Genomic DNA, 14,985 nt, shown 5'->3' on the forward strand with positions numbered 1-14,985 from the left:
TTGCAAGGCTCAAACTCGAGCACACAGGCTCACATGCAGACCCCACCCAGACTGGACCATAGATACAAACTCCCTCGTGGGCAAATGCAGCTGCACTCCCAGACCAGCTCACACGTTGTGACCCCAGAAACCCACTCCCCAGCTCTTCTGCCCTGACTTGGGCATCTGCTGCTTGGGCTGACCCTGGTAGGCACCTCTAGGTCATCAGCCACCCCCTTCTATGTTCCTCAAGAACCCAACCAGTTGAGGTCCTAGGAGAGGGAAGATGAACATGGAGTGTGTTTGAAGGAGTGAAGTCATAAATACAAGCCATAGACTTGCAGAAACTAGTACCGTGACATCATCTGTCCTTGTTCCCTACAATTTCCTCCCACAAAACAGCCATTAAAATGAGTCAACTCACATAACCCCTGCTCAGTCAGAATCCTCCCCTGGTTCCTTTCACTGAGTGCACTTCCTGGCTCACAGGTCCTCGATCTGCTCCATGTTACCTCCCTGACTCCCCCTGCCTCTTTTATCGCTTGCTAGCTCTGCTTTTGCCATATTGTTCTCTTGGCGTCTGTGTGGTTCTTCTACCACCAGGCATGTTCCAGCCTCAGGGCCTTTGCACTTGCTATTCCCTCTGCTGGGTCATTCTTTCCCCCGCATACTAGCTTCAAATCTCATCAAGATTACCTGTGAAAGAGCTTCCTGTAATCCTATTACCTAAAATAGCAATTCCTGCTTTCCTAGCCACTCCTATTTCCCTTATCTTACATTTTTCTTTCACGACACTTATTGCCACATATTTTTGTAAGTGGTTTTGTTCAGTTTTTCCAGTGCCTAGGACAGTGCTTGGCATTAGGAGCTGAGCAAAAATTCAATGAATTAAATATCCAATTCCACCCTGGTGTCTCATGTGCACATTGCTTATACATTTTAATTAACAAGCCTTATCTTTTCTCCACCTTTATCCGTTATTTTACATGCAGCGTGTGATGACCGTTAACTTGAAAATGAGCTCACAGCTCATGGAAGACAGAAGCATGACACATTTCAAGGGTGATGGCTTTTCCCCAATGATTCCAGACTGGCATCTGGGAAGTGTAACTTTTGAGAATTTGTGTTGTCAGGGGTGGGGGGCAGTGTGAATGCATTTTTGGTTGGACAATAGTTGTGCAGGGAGTTTAGGTAATAATAGAATGGAAGTATAGAACAAAGGGTACAGATCGATATTGAGTGTTCAAAGGGGTGGACTGTAGTGGTCTTGGGGGGCAGTTAGCTAGCATCTGCACCCCCTTTCCACAGTTGGAAAAAATCCCTGCTGTCTGAAAGCCTGTTGCCCTCTATTGAAGCCATCAAGGACATGTTTGCCTTTCTGCATCTGTCGGTGCTAAAGTGACCTTGGCAAATCCTACTCTACTTGGTAGTCAGGAGCTAATCACCTCAAAGAAGCAGAGACTGGCGAATCTGTTCCTGCCACAGCAGCTGGGACAAATTCTATTTTCCAAAGATGGCTGCGACAATCTCTCTCACCCTACCTGCTCTTCTAACATCTGACCTTGACACTCTTTCCACCAAGAAGTGGGGTCAATGTCCCCTCCTCTTATATCTGTGCAGTTGTGTGACTCACAGTAGCCGATAGAATATGGCAGAAATGACACTACGGGACTCCCAAGATTAGGTAGAAAAGCCACGTAGCTTCTGCCTGGGTCACAGGATGCCTTCAGCCACAACATAAGCAGTCCGACTACCTGGAGGCAGTCATGCTGTGGGGAAGCCCAACTAGCAAGTGTGAAAGCACATGAAGAGACCCGAGACTGCAGAGGGCCGCCTGCCCAGCCCCCAGCTGCCCTGCCCCAAGCACCACTTGATTGCACCCAGAGCCAGAACCACCCAGTCAAGCTCTTCCCCAAATCCTGGCCCACAGCACCCATTAGAGATAATGATTCTTGTTGTTCATCAGTAAATTTCGGTGTCATTTGTTCTGAGCAACTGCTAGCAGACACTGCCTGCTTCTGGGGCAGCAGAGGCAAGATGACAAATGTCCAGTGGTCACCACTGCAGCCTCATCTGACCGGTTCTGTGGCGTGATCGTGGCTGGGCCATGGTTTGAGGCCAGCTGCCGGTGTTGCTGCTCGCTTTCCAATTCTGGTTCTCTAATCACTTCCAGGATTCTGTGAGTGATCCCAAGTCCTCTCGATCAATTTCCTTTCTGCCCCAGAGGCGGCTTCTGTTGCTTGAAACTAAATCTGTGAGGCACACTTCCAGCTCCATTTACTTTGGAACACCTTCTCCTCATCTCTTCAGTCTCAGCTTGGATGTCCCTTCCTCCTGGAAGCCATCATCGAGCTCCCAGGCTGGGTCAGCTGCCCAATATGGGCTCCCTCATCCTAGTCCTGCCCACTCTGGATCACCACTGTGGGGGGACAGGTCTGCCTCCCAGGAGGGCAGTGGCCACTGCCTCATGCTCCGCATTGTCCAGCCCGGGGCTGGGCACAGGGCAGGGGCTCAGGGGATGCTGACTGCTCTAAACTTAATGGAGGGAGGCTTCCCTCAGTGAGGAGGTGAGAGACACTTTCCCAGCTTGATTTGGGCTGGAAGTCACTGTTACTCTGAGAGGATCCCAGAGAGGAATAAAGAGAGAGGAATGAGCCTGGCTGGCGTGGCTTAGGGGTCGAGTGTAGACCCATGAACTAGGTCATGGGTTCGATTCCTGGTCAGGGCACATGCCCGGGTTTCAGGCTCAATCCCCAGTAGGGGGTGTGCAGGAGGCAGCCGATCAATGAAACATCATTGATGTTTCTCTCTCTCCCTCTCCCTGAAATCAATAAAGGTATATTCTAAAAAGAGAGAGAGGGATGAGGACAGATGTGGCAAGACTGGGGACATAACTCTCAGGGAAACTTGGGGTCTTTTTTGACTAGGGGACTTAGAGCTTGGATGCCTGGGTCTGGTTGCAGGAATTTTTTTGCCATGATGGGGAAAGGGGATTGGCTGCCTGCTTCTCTGAGAGCTTGGGACTCTGAACTCTTGGGTCTGAGGGAGGAGGCTGGGGGTGCAGACTCCTGGATCCAGAGGAGCTAGGTCCCCCATTCTTGGCTCTCTGATCCCAGATGCATGGGTTAACCAGGTGGGGCTTGGGGCTCGGGGCTCAGGGCCTGCACGTTCCCGATGCCAAGCTGCCCCCTAGTGGCCGCTGCACTCTTGCTCCACACACGGGAGTACAGCCGAGGCTCTGCAGTTTATTCCGGCTTCACAAACCCCTTCCAGCCCCGCAGCCCCTGGGCTCCCTTTAGCAGCAGATCTTGGTGCCCTATGAGGTGGAAAGAGAGGTTGTTTAGATAGTATCATATTCAGGTGGGGTGGGGTGGGAAGACCAAGGGAGGGAAGCTGGGCAGGGTGGGGGGACTCACCTGGCCTCCAGGCCTGGGCAGCGATCGTGGGCCCCACAGGGGCAGCTGGAGGGGCGACTTTCCCTTTAAGAGTTTCTGTAATGGGGAGAGTTTGAGGGGGGCTGTCGACTTCTTAGGACCAGTGTTTCCCTTCCGCCCCCATGCCCTCCTCCCTCAGACCCAGGAGTCTGGGACCCCAGCTGCGCCCTCTACTTACTCTGTGGCTCCCTCCCTGGCCTGGGGTCTGGAGGTGATTTTGCATGGGGCTGAGGCTGCAGTCCTAATTCTTGGCAAAATAAGGGGGGCCCGAAGTTTGGGGAAGGCCGGAGGCCCCTGGAGGGGAGGAAATGAAGAAATTTTACAGCTGAGCTGCTGTTGTGCTTCATTTCACAGGCCCAGACATGAGTAACACAGTGGTGGCAGGGGGCTGGGCGGTCTGATAGGGTTGTGTTCCCAGCACAAGCTGTTTTCCCCCTAACACCTCTGGCCTGAGTAGGAAAAAGTTTTAATTTGCTTGTCCATCCATCTACATACCCACCCACCCACCCACTCATCCATTCATTCACTCATCCACCCCTCCCTCCCTCCCTCGCCACCATTCATTTATCCCACATATACTTCCTGAGCATCTACAGTGTGTCAGGGACTCAGGGACTGTTCTGGGCCCTGAAGAGACAGCCATGAACCAGACAGACAAAAAGCTCTCTCCTCACGGAACTGACAGTCCACTGAGCAAGAGGCTGACCATCAGTAATCAGTGTGTGAAGGAAACATCCCAGAGTTAGATGTCCTTCAGAGAACGGAAACAGGCACGGGAGAGTGTGTGTGTGGGTGTCCGGGCATCAGAGTGGCCGGGGAACCCTCTTGGAGGAGGGGACACTGAGCAGAAGCCTGAGTGCAAGGAGACTGCGGGGAGAGCCCTGCGGTGGGTGGTGGGCTTGCTGGCCCGTTAGAACAGCTAGGGGCCCATCGTTGCTGGAAAGGAGTTGGGGGTGGGGTGGTAGGAGGCCATCGGAGAGATGGGAAGGGGCCAGATCCTCAGGTCTTGTGGGCCCTGGAGATGTTGGCTTTGAGTTTTGGTGCCCTGGGGAGCTCCCGAGAGTTCGGGGTAGAGGCTCTGACTCAGGTTACAGACACCTAATCTTGCTGACCCTGTCAAAGCTTGTGGGGCCCACGCCAGGTTGTCCCCGTTCTCCACATGGAGACACTGAGGATGGGAGAGGTTCCCAGCGGTCACGGATGCTGGGGTTCTGCTGAATGATGGTGGTGCCCCCTAGAGGTGGGTTTCTCAGATGAAGCCGAGAACTGCGCCTGTGCGGGAGCATCCTATGCAAATCGGGACCACAGTGACACTGACCATTAACACAGCGCCACTCACCCAGGGCCCACAGCAGCACCACGCAGCCAGAGCTGGCATCACATCCATTTTACAGACAAGGTAGTCGAGGCCCACAGAAGAAGCAGAGGAGGGGCTCTGGAATCTAGAGCCAGGAGCCTTGGTTTTAGACCTGATCATCACCTTCGAGTGGGGTGACCTTGAGATCTCTGAGCCTCAGTGTCCCCCTCTGTATAATAGGGGTCATAGCAGTACCCATCTCATTGGGTTGCCATGACAAATGAATGAATACATTAAAAAACAGTGCCAGCTACCGCTCAGGGAACACAGTCAATAATATTGTAATAACTTCGCACGGTGACAGTTGGGTACTAGACTTAGGTGTGGTGACCCATTAAGGTATATAAGCGTGGAACCACTATGTTGTACAGCTGAAACTAATACAATACTGTATGTCAACTCTCCTTAATTAGAAATATTTTGTAACAAAGCAGTGCCAGTCATCATTCAGGAAAAGTGATACATTAACTATTTTCACTATGAAGTCACCTTGCTGGGAAATCAGGGCTGTCCCTCCTGCAGTGTTTTGCAGAATGAAGGAGTAGGAGCTGCCTGGACTTTGAATCAGGCAGGGTTTGGGGAGGGGAGGAAAGGGCACGCCAGGCGGAGGCCACAGCCTAGGCGAAGGGGCGGCCACGTGGCAGTGCCCCTCAGCCTGCCGTTCTGGCTGTGTCCCCTTGCTGTCCTCAGGGAGCCAGCTGAGTGCCTCCTAATGTTTCCATTTGCTTTTGGCCGCAGGTTAGGATCTGTTTTTAGCTTCCCTGGCTGGTGTCACGGCCTCCAGCACCCCTCCTGCTGGCTCTCTTGTTTGCTGTGGTGGAATAATGTTCCCGGACATCCTGAGTTGTTTGTTTGAAGGCAGCCGGTATTGATTGAATTTTGTGTGTACTCAGCCTGCGATGCTAACAGAGATCTGCCCGTCCCCGGTGTGCCAGGGTCTCAGAAAACCCTGGGACGGGAGGAGCAAGGCTGGGGCTCCCTTAGAAAATAAGCAGGTGATTTTAAGGCCCCTAACCCTGGTTTTTCCTCTTTTAGGCTGTGTGGGTTTGGGCAGCTGCAGTCACCTCTCTGGGCTTTTTTCCTCTGAAAAATGAGGAGAGGAACATTTTTTATTTCATAGGATTGTTGGGAAGACTCAGTTCAACTTGCTCCTTCGACATCTATCTATTGAGCACCTACTATGGGTCAGGCACTGTTCTAGATTCTGGCGATACAACGAGAATAAGGCAAAGTCCTAACCTTCAGGGGAGTGACAGGCTGATGATGGTTACAGAAAACAACAGAAACTCTCCTTTCTGCCAGGCGACGGGAAGAGCTATGAAAATGCAGCGGGTAGGGGCTTGGAAGGAGCAGGGCACTATTTTCGACAGGGTGGTCAAGGAAGGTCTTGAGAGGACGAGAAAGTGAGCCTGGATAAAGGAGATCCGGGCAGAGGGAAGGACTTGTGTAAAGGCCCTGGGGCAGGACATGCCTGGGATGCCGGAAGGGGAGCCAGAAAGCCCATGGTGGGGAATGAATAAAGAAGAGCCCGGAGAGGAGGCCTCAGCGGTGTGGATGCCAGGCTACACAGCACCTCGTAAGTGGTGCAGAGAACGTAGCGCTTGGCCTGGCACCCCGAGCACCTAGCTAAACCAGGGACCCTGTGGTTGAATGAGACCCCAGCTGCCCACCTCAGACCAGTGCCTAACTCACCACCTTCAGTTGGCCTTTACTTCTGGGATGCTCAGGGGACAGATCCAGGCGAGGGGGCAGAGGGGGAGCTGAGGGGACCACCTAGGGGAGACAGAAGGTGGAGGGAGGGTTGTGAGCTGCCAATTTCTTCTCACCTACATGTCCTCCTGCCTGGTGTCCCAGCATCCAGGCACTGTTGTGGACCCTGGAGATGTAACGGACAATAGGACAGTCCCAATGCTCAGGAGGGCTCAGACTGGAGAGAGCCATAGCCCCAGACCCTCAGGGAAGCAAAAGTCCAGGCCCCTAGCACCCCAGAATCCTGTCACCAGCCCCATCTTCTCTCAGACCCAGGAGACCAGGCCCCCGGCCCCCCTCCCTCAGACCCCAGGAATTTTGGTTCCAGCTCCTGCCTGGCCCTGCTTACCTGCTCCAGCTCCTCTTCTCCACTTTCCTGGCCATTGCTGTTCCCCGGGTCCTTAGCAGTGGCCCTGGCTTTCCCTGGCCTCCCTTGGAACTGATGGATAGTCACAACCTCTCGGCCCTTGATCTCATTGCGGCAGAAGGGGCAGGTCTGGTTGTCCGATTGCTGGGGGTGGGGGGGAAGGGTCAGGGTCTCCCTGCAAGAGCCTTCATCTCCAGCGCAGTGACGTAGGGAGGGCAGAGAGAGAGGAGGAGTCATGGAGAGAGGGAGACGGGGAGAGAGATGCAGAACACGAAGGGGCAACTGGACCAGAGCCTGAGGCCAGGGGAGCCCACTGGAGCCAGGCTGTGGGCCCCAGCCATCGATAGTGATGCTCTGGGCGCAGAAGGCCTGAGGCACTCACCTAGGCCCCCAGAGACATTCCCCCACCAACACCAGGGTGGCCCAGTTGGTTGGAGTGTTGTCCCCTACACCAAAATGTTGCGGGTTTGATTCCTGGTCAGGGCACATACCTAGGTTGCAGGTTGGATCCCCAGTTGGGGCGCATATGGGAGGCAACCAACTGATGTTTGTTTTTTCTCTCTCTCAAATCAATAATAATAGTAATAAAAAAAAAAATCCTCAGGTGAGAATGAAAAAAACCATAGCAACAAAGCATAGGAGCAGGAATTAGGGTGTAGAAAGGGAAAAGCATGGACCACCTAAGTAGGTTCCCCAGGGCTTTCTAAAGGGGAACTTCATGAGTGGGGGCAGCCTAGTTCCTTATCTGCTTTTGCTAGTAGCTGTGTCATTCATCTGGCAATTTGCTCACTGGAGACAGATATCTCTGAAATGGATGACTCAGCTCAATGCCAGGCATTTACATTACGGTAAAAGGTAGGTGATGTCATGCACTCAGGCCTCCTTCCCCACAGGGGCCTTCCCTGAGGGCTTCAGGGTTTGGATTCTCACTGTGGCCCTCGGGGGTTTGCTCCTGTCAGCTCAGTTCTCCAGAGGCTAAGGCTGGGAGAGGTGAAGCCACTAGCCCCAGATGGCCCAGTGAGGGAAGGAAGGCGCTCTTTCCATGAATAATGTAGCTGGAGAAGGAGAAGCAGAGGTGACAGGAGTAGAGTGAGACAGGGACAGACACACACACACAGACAGGTGGCTCCAGGCCCTCACCCCCGAGTGACCCTGAGCAAGTGTCTGCTTTCCTGGGCCTCAGTTTTCCCAGCTGGTCCCTGAGGCCTGTGGGAGATCCTTTAGGGGCTTTTACCAGAGAGAGGGGGAGACGGGGTGGGAAGGCAGGGCAGGCGGACCCACCTGCCAGGCAGCCAGGCAGCTGCTGCACAGCAGGTGCCCGCACGGCTCAATCTTCACGTCCTTGTTGCTCTCGGCACAGATCTTACAGAGCTCGAACGTGGAGTCCATGGCCCAGTACAGCTGCAGCTGCTCCTGGCAGGCAGGAAGATGGGGCGGTGGGAAGCTTGGCGACACCAGCCACGGGATATAGAAGAAAGTCCCAAACCTCCAAGCCAGCCCCCAGCCCTCTCCCAAGTCCCAGGCCCTGTGTCTGCTGCCTCCTACAGGTACCCTGTTATGAGATGTGCTCCCTGGGGTGGACTGCTCTCAGGGTTGCCAGATTTAGCAACTAAAATTACAGGATGAGCCCTGGCCGGGTGGCTCAGTTGGCTGGAGCATCATCCCATACACCTAAAGGTTGTGGGTTCAATTTCCAGTCAGAGAACACACCTAGGTTACGGGTTCGAGACCCAGTTGGGGTGTGTGTGGGAAGCAACTGATCGATGTTTCTCACATCATTTCTCTCTCTCCCTTCCTCTCTAAAAAATCAATCCTCAGGTGAGAATTAAGAAAAACAAAACAGGATGCCCTATTACATTTGATTTTCAGATACATAAAGGATAAGGTTTTAAGCATAAGTGTATCCCAGATATTGTGTGGGATATACTTGCACCTAAAAAAAATTATTTGTCATTTCTCTCCACCCACAGGCAACTGTGCCAACTATGGGCCTCACTTGAGTGAATGCTCAAGTGCATCAGCTGTCCTGATGATCTCAGAAATATAATTTCCTAGTCTAATCCCCATGAAAACCCCTGGGGAGGAGGCAGGAAGAGCTGTATTTCCCAGAGAAGGAACAGAGGCTCAGAGAGCCCAAGTGATTTACCTCAGGTCACATGGCCATCACACCAGCATGAAACCCCAAGGCCTCTGGGATTCCAGGGCCTGACTTGGTGCAAGGGAATTCCTGAGTCATGTGTGGGTGCAGGGAGGGGTGGGCAGTAAGCAGGGCCAGGGGAGGGGGGCACAGGCCTGGGCCTCACCTCTGACACGTGGATGTACTGATGGGGCTCCATGTGGCAGAGCTCAGTCAGGTCTGGGTTGTGGTTCTTCCCATCTGGGTAGAGGTAGCTGGGGAGGGAAGAGAGGGCTACTGAGGGTGCCCAGCCTGGCCCCCCCAGACTAACAAGGACTCCCCACCCCCTAGATGGGGCCCAGAGCCCAGAGCTCCCAAATGAGCAGTTGCCCCAAATCTCTTGCTGGCCTGGGGATATTTTTCTCCTGTCCTCAAAGTGATACTCTCCAGGGCAAGGCATGTCCCCTCAGACCCCCATAGATGGGCACTCATAACCTAAGTGACCCAAGCTCTGGGAACATGGATCAGATGAATGGGAACCAGGAAAATGATCAAAAGTCAGGCCTCGTCCTCCCAGAATGTCACCTGTCCTAGAGTATTCAGGCCTGAGCATAACAGCATCTCAGAGTCACAGCTTCCCGTAGTAACCAAATCCTAGAGTCAGACTAGTGGGACTACAAGGACCCTCCTGGACACCTAAGCTACTTCTTGCTTCATAGCTGGTGACTGAGGCCCGGTGTGGGGGAGGTAACTGCCCAAGGCCACACAGTGAGGCCCGGAGGGACGCAGACCAGGGCTGGGGGCAGGTTTGGTTTCAAATCCCAGCTCGTCAGCTCAGCAGCTGTGTGACCTGGGCAAGTGGCTCTGCCTCTCTGTGCCTCAGTTTCCTCAGTTGTCAAGTAGGAATATAATAATATATGTGTGGGCCCAGCCGGCATGGTTCAGTGCTTGAGTGTCAGGGTTGGATTCCATGGCAGGGCACATGCCTGGGGTGTGGGCTGGATCCCCAGCAGGGGGCGTGCAGGGGGCAGCCGACCAATTGTTTCTCTCTCTCTCTCCCTCTCCCTTCCTCTCTCTGAAATCAATAAAGACATTAAAAAGAAGAAGAAGAAGACGGCTCTGGTTAAGGGTCCAGGATGGAACTTGAGACCCTCACCTGCCTTTTCTTCTCCCCTCGTGCCCAAGGCAGCTTCTGGAAGAGAGGCCCTGGGGCAGCCAAGGTTACAGAGGGAAAACCACCAGCCCGGCTGTTTGCCCAGTTCTCTTTCTGCCCTAAGTGTGGCACCCAGAACACCATATAGGTATCGAGAAGCAAAAGCTCTGAGTGAAATTTCAAGGGATGGAGCCGCAAGGGGGTTGTGCTCCACTCCCCACCCCCTTCTGGGAACTGCTGCTGGCGCCTAAGGCAGCTCCGTGGGAACTGGAAAAGGTGCCCCTTCCTCCAGGCCTCGCCTGCCACCTGCTGGAACACCGCAGTATTGCAAGTTCATGACGTCCGCTGTGCGAGGCGCTGTCCCTGACACCCTCCCCCTGCAGGGATGGGACTCACAAGCCTTCCTTCTGTCCTTCCAGGAGTGCCTGGAACAGGGGTTTGTTGTGGGGGATGGTCTGCAGGATGCTGCCATCTGAGGTCACGTATCCGATGGCCCACTGCCCCAGGCGAGTGCAGCTGGGTCGGAAGATGTAGCTGGAGGAAGAGGCAGGTAGGATTGGGGGAGAGAGCGGTCACCACTGTCCCTTCTGGGATTTCCCAGTCCCTAACACTGTTGGGGATCCTCACCCCTTATAACCCAGCTCCCCCTTTAGGCAATGAGGTGCTGTATTGTTGTGTGCCTGCTTGGCTCCTCCTCTCTCACTAGGGTTTAGACAAGGTTGGCTCCGGCTTGGCCAATCAGTGCATTTCAGGACCCCTGACCATAGGGGCGGGAGTCAGCCCTGGGACTTTTGCTGGAAGTTCCAGTAAGGTACCCCATTTCTACAGAGGTAGCTAAGCTGGTAGGGCATACTGCTGGGGAGTCTAGAACCCACGAGGAGACCATGTCTGCGAATGAAACTAACACAGATGAAAGCAGAGACGGGATGGGCAGGGTCTGATTCTTGAGGATAGCATGTGAGCACCTGGATCCAGCCCTGCCTGAAGCCTGAAAAGACACTTGGTCTTTTCAGTAATGGGCATTCATTCATCCCTTTCTCTTTCCCTTTAAACCAGTTTGCAGTGTAACTGGAAAAGTGCTAATACACTTGCTGTCTTGGGGGTCCTGCACCCCAACCCTGCAAAAACTCATGAATCTGACCTATTCCCTTGACCTCTTGGTGTTCCAGGGAGCTCAGCCCCTCAATTCTTAATCCTCTGTGGGGACCCAACAGCTTAAAGCTTCTGACTTGAAATCATTTCAGGACTCAGGTGCCTGGTTCCTAGTCTCCTATCCCAGTAGGTGTGAGGATTCCTATTAAAAATATTTAATAAATGGTACAGTGTGGGCTCTGACCTACCAGAAATGGAGCTTCTCCTAGGGCAGGGTCTTTAGGTCCACTGCCAGAACAGGTATTGTCCCATTAGCTCCTGGACTGTGGGAAGGTTCAGGAGGTCTCAGGAGAAGAGGTGGGGTGGCAGGGGGCAGTGAGCATTCTACCTCTGAGTTCTCCACTCTTTGGGATCCCAGGTACCTCAGTTCTTCAGTTCTTGTTCTCTGAAGGATGTCTGGGTTTCTACCATCCCCTAGCTCAGAACCAAGAGCCTGGACCCCTTGGTAGCCTCTTCCTCCTGAGGCCGGCCCTTTACCTGCCTGGCTTGTCCCTGCAGGCCTGCAGACGTGCTCGGACCTCATCATATGTGAGGAATGCCATGTAGCCCGGGTGGTTGACCGCCAGAAGCTGCCAGTTCTTGAGGAGTGTTGGCCATGGCTGGAGAGGGTGATGCTTGAGTCGGGGAGGCGCCGATGGAGCAGGCCCCTCTCCTAGTGCTTCCCAAGGTCCAAAACCCAGCCACCTTGCTCACACCACAGTGGGCCTCAGGAATTTCTCTCTTTTACACAAAAGATTCCAGACCCTTATTCCCCAGGACCCAGGAGTCAGGGACCCCAGCCCCCTCCTCCCACAGGGCCCGAGTCTGGGACCCCAGCCTTGGCCTTCCCTCACCTGGAAGAGCCTGGTAAAGATGTCAAATTCAAAGATGGACACGTGGCCACTGCAGGTGAGGTCAATGGTGGAGCGCAAGGCGAGGGTTGTGGGGCCTGACTCCACGGGGTGGCAGGTGCAGAGGAGAGACTCAAACTCAGCCCAGGGCAGCACACACCTGGGTAGAGGGATGGAGGGGGGGTGCAGGTGAGGCCTCTGGGAGCCTAGGATGAAGGACATCTAGGAAGGAGGCAGCTGGGGCCTGGACTCCTGGGGGCCTGGGCAGGGGCAGGATGAGGCTCCAGGGGCCCCAGGGACAGGTGCTCACTCACCGGGCTCCGCAGTGCTCTCTCCAGAAGGTGCTGGCTGCGGTCTTGGTGAGCTGGTATGTGTGTCCACAGTACTTTCCCCCGGGAAAGAGCGCCCTCAGCTCCGAGTACATGTGGCTGAAGATAAGGGCCAACTTGGCCAGCTGTCGCCTGTGGGGATGGGCTCTGAGCACCTGGCTGAACCCTGGGGCTCCCACTGACACCTCCACCCTCTGTGAACACCCATAGGCCCCGGACTCTGATCAGCGGCACAGGGTAAAGCGGCCTCCGACACTGCCCGCAGCAGCCCTGATGCCTCCCCTCCCCCTCTCAGAGCCTCAGCTTCTTCCTCTGGGGAGGAAAGGGGGTGCGGCCTGGAATCCTCACCAGGAGCGCACAGACCCCGGGCTCTGCTGAAGCCCGCGGGGGCCAGAGGCCAAGCCCTGCCTAGCTGGTCACGGGGACTGCTAGCGCTGAGGGCATTTCGAGGGTCTGGGTGCAGGCCTTGCTCGGGCCTTCCTCCTGGTTGGAGCAGCACTGGGTGGCAGCCTGCGCCCCCCCCGCCCCCGAGGTATCAGGATGTGGGCAGCAGCAGAGGGGAGCTCTGACACTAGCTGTGTGATTTCTGGAAAGCTCCTTTTTTTCCTCCCAGCCTCAGTTTCCCCAACTGTGAAATGGGCATAAGTACAGCTCCTCCCTCACAGGGGGAGTGACGCGGATTCTTACAAGCACATAAAATGCCCAGCACACCCAACACTTGGCACTTGGTGCACACTGATATTTTTTTGTTAATCGGCACCCAAGGATATTTTTTCCACTGCGTTTTAGAGAGAGTGGAAAAAAGAGAGAGGGAGGGAGAGAGAGAGACATTGATGTGAGAGACACACATTGATTGGTTGCCTCCCGCACAAGCCTCCTCTGTGGCTGGGGATTGAACCTGCAACCCAGGTACATGCCCTTGACTGGGAAGGGAAACCCGTGACCTTTAGGTGCCCAGCTGAAGCTCTAACCACTGAACCACACCAGCCAGGGCTTTATACTGAATTTTACAGAAACTCAACTCTCCTACATATCAAGGGAAGACTGACTCAGCAACGTAGTGATTCTCCTACACGTGAGTGTCTGGCTCATCAATCCCGCCTTGCAGAACAATTGTGATTGTGCCTCGGCATTTCCATTATAAATATCCATAATTTTATTATAAGGAACATTCTTTTTTTTTTATCACTTCCTTATAATAGAGTTTGGGTGTTATAGTGATTTAAAAAATATGAGTAGGTAGGTTTCAGGATGAATTTAAGGAGACACTACAAAAGATTTGCTATAAGAAGAGGCATGTGGGGTGACTGGGTTGAGAGCCTTGTTCTGGGTCCAGGCCTTGTTCTGGGCTCTAGGCCTCCAATGTCATCTGCCTTTGTCACTCAGCAGCCCCTTCCTCAAGTTCAGAACCAGAGCAGGTGGCCCACAGACAAGCCCCAGGTCCTGAGCCAGCTATTCCTCAGGAACTGAAGACCAGGAGAGGTGATGATGGGATGTCAATCCACCCCTCCTCCTGCAGGAAGCTCCCTAGGGTCCCCACATTTCTTCGGGAGAGTGGGGCAGTGGGAAGCAGACAGCTGGGTGGCCAAGAAAGAGAAGTGAGGGGCTGAGGGCCTGGGCGCCTAAGGCAGGGAAAAAAAGGTTCCTTCAGGGAGGAGTTGGGGCTTGGACTCCTGGGTCTGAGGGAGGAGGGGCTGGGGGCTGGACTCCTGGTCTGAGGGAGGAGGGGCTGGGGCCTGGACTCTTGGGTCTGAGGGAGGAGGGGCTGGGGCCTGGACTCCTGGTCTGAGGGAGGAGGGGCTGGGGGCCTGGACTCCTGGTCTGAGGGAGGAGGGACTGGGGGCTGAGACTCCTGGGTCTGAGGGAGGAGGGGCTGGGGCCTGGACCCCTGGGTCTGAGGGAGGAGGGGCTGGGGCCTGGACTCCTGGGTCTGAGGGAGGAGGGGCTGGGGCCTGGACTCCTGGGTCTGAGGGAGGAGGGGCTGGGGGCTGGACCCCTGGGACTGAGGGAGGAAGGGTGGGAGCATGACCTGGGCCTCCCTGGTCATCCCACCTTGGCGGGGGGGGGGGGGGGGGGGGTTGTCAAGGACTTCCACTCACCTGAGTACGGATCCCTCTCGGAAGAGCTCGTCGTCGGCACTCACTTGGCCCCGGGGTGGCAGGAGTGCTGCCACCTGCCTGCTCTTGGCCTCCAGGTTGTGGAGGTAGACGATGAGAAAGTCCCGGGCACCCCCGCGACTCTCGGGGCCGCCTCCGCCGGCCGCCCGCCGGGCTTGGGCCACCTCCCGCAGCAGCTGCGCGGTGCTGGGCAGCAGGTCCCGCAGCGACGGGGGACTCGAGGTGAGCCGGGGGTCCCCGCATTGCTCCTCCAGGCGCCGCAGCAGCTTCACCGCCCGGCCAAGCGAGCGGGCCTCCCCCCACTGCCAGCCCTGCGAGGCCGCGGCCGCAGCCATGGGCTCCCCGGGCGCCTTTGGAGGGAGGGACGGACGCGGGGAAAGGCGCAGCCCCGCCCAGGTCAGG

At 55.2% G+C, this 14,985-nt stretch overlaps 1 protein-coding gene across 3 annotated transcripts; it reads right to left on the reverse strand.

The window, feature by feature from the left end:
• Window positions 1-3,191: 3,191 nt before the first annotated feature.
• CBLC (Cbl proto-oncogene C) lies at window positions 3,192-14,959 on the reverse strand. 3 transcript variants are annotated; one of them, XM_081118508.1, is made up of 12 exons: window positions 14,566-14,959; window positions 12,452-12,598; window positions 12,141-12,297; window positions 11,785-11,906; window positions 10,552-10,689; window positions 9,190-9,277; window positions 8,168-8,299; window positions 6,869-7,030; window positions 6,463-6,543; window positions 3,592-3,707; window positions 3,396-3,470; window positions 3,205-3,295 (listed from the first exon to the last, which is right to left on the reverse strand). In XM_081118508.1, exons 1-11 carry the CDS (start codon window positions 14,916-14,918, stop codon window positions 3,461-3,463), a joined length of 1,506 nt encoding a protein of 501 aa, XP_080974634.1. In that variant the 5' UTR covers window positions 14,919-14,959; the 3' UTR covers window positions 3,205-3,295; window positions 3,396-3,460. The 3 variants fall into 3 exon arrangements, with proteins under 3 accessions (XP_080974635.1, XP_080974634.1, XP_080974636.1); XM_081118510.1 differs by having other exon boundaries at window positions 3,206-3,295; window positions 12,452-12,565; window positions 14,566-14,926; XM_081118509.1 differs by lacking the exon at window positions 3,592-3,707 and having other exon boundaries at window positions 3,192-3,295; window positions 14,566-14,926.
• Between the last annotated feature and the right edge of the window lie 26 nt (window positions 14,960-14,985).

This window comes from Miniopterus schreibersii (genome assembly GCF_964146895.1).
Source record: "Miniopterus schreibersii genome assembly, chromosome: 18".
Classification (NCBI taxonomy): Eukaryota; Metazoa; Chordata; class Mammalia; order Chiroptera; family Miniopteridae; genus Miniopterus; species Miniopterus schreibersii.

Excerpts from the sequence above, each read along its gene's own strand:
- CBLC (XM_081118508.1), bottom strand. The coding sequence starts at position 14,918 with ATGGCTGCGGCCGCGGCCTCGCAGGGCTGGCAGTGGGGGGAGGCCCGC. Across the intron at positions 11,907-12,140 it reads TCTTTACCAGGCTCTTCCAG|CCATGGCCAACACTCCTCAA; the intron begins GTGAGGGAAGGC and ends CACCCTCTCCAG. Across the intron at positions 6,544-6,868 it reads GAGAAGAGGAGCTGGAGCAG|GTGGTCCCCTCAGCTCCCCC; the intron begins GTAAGCAGGGCC and ends TGTCTCCCCTAG.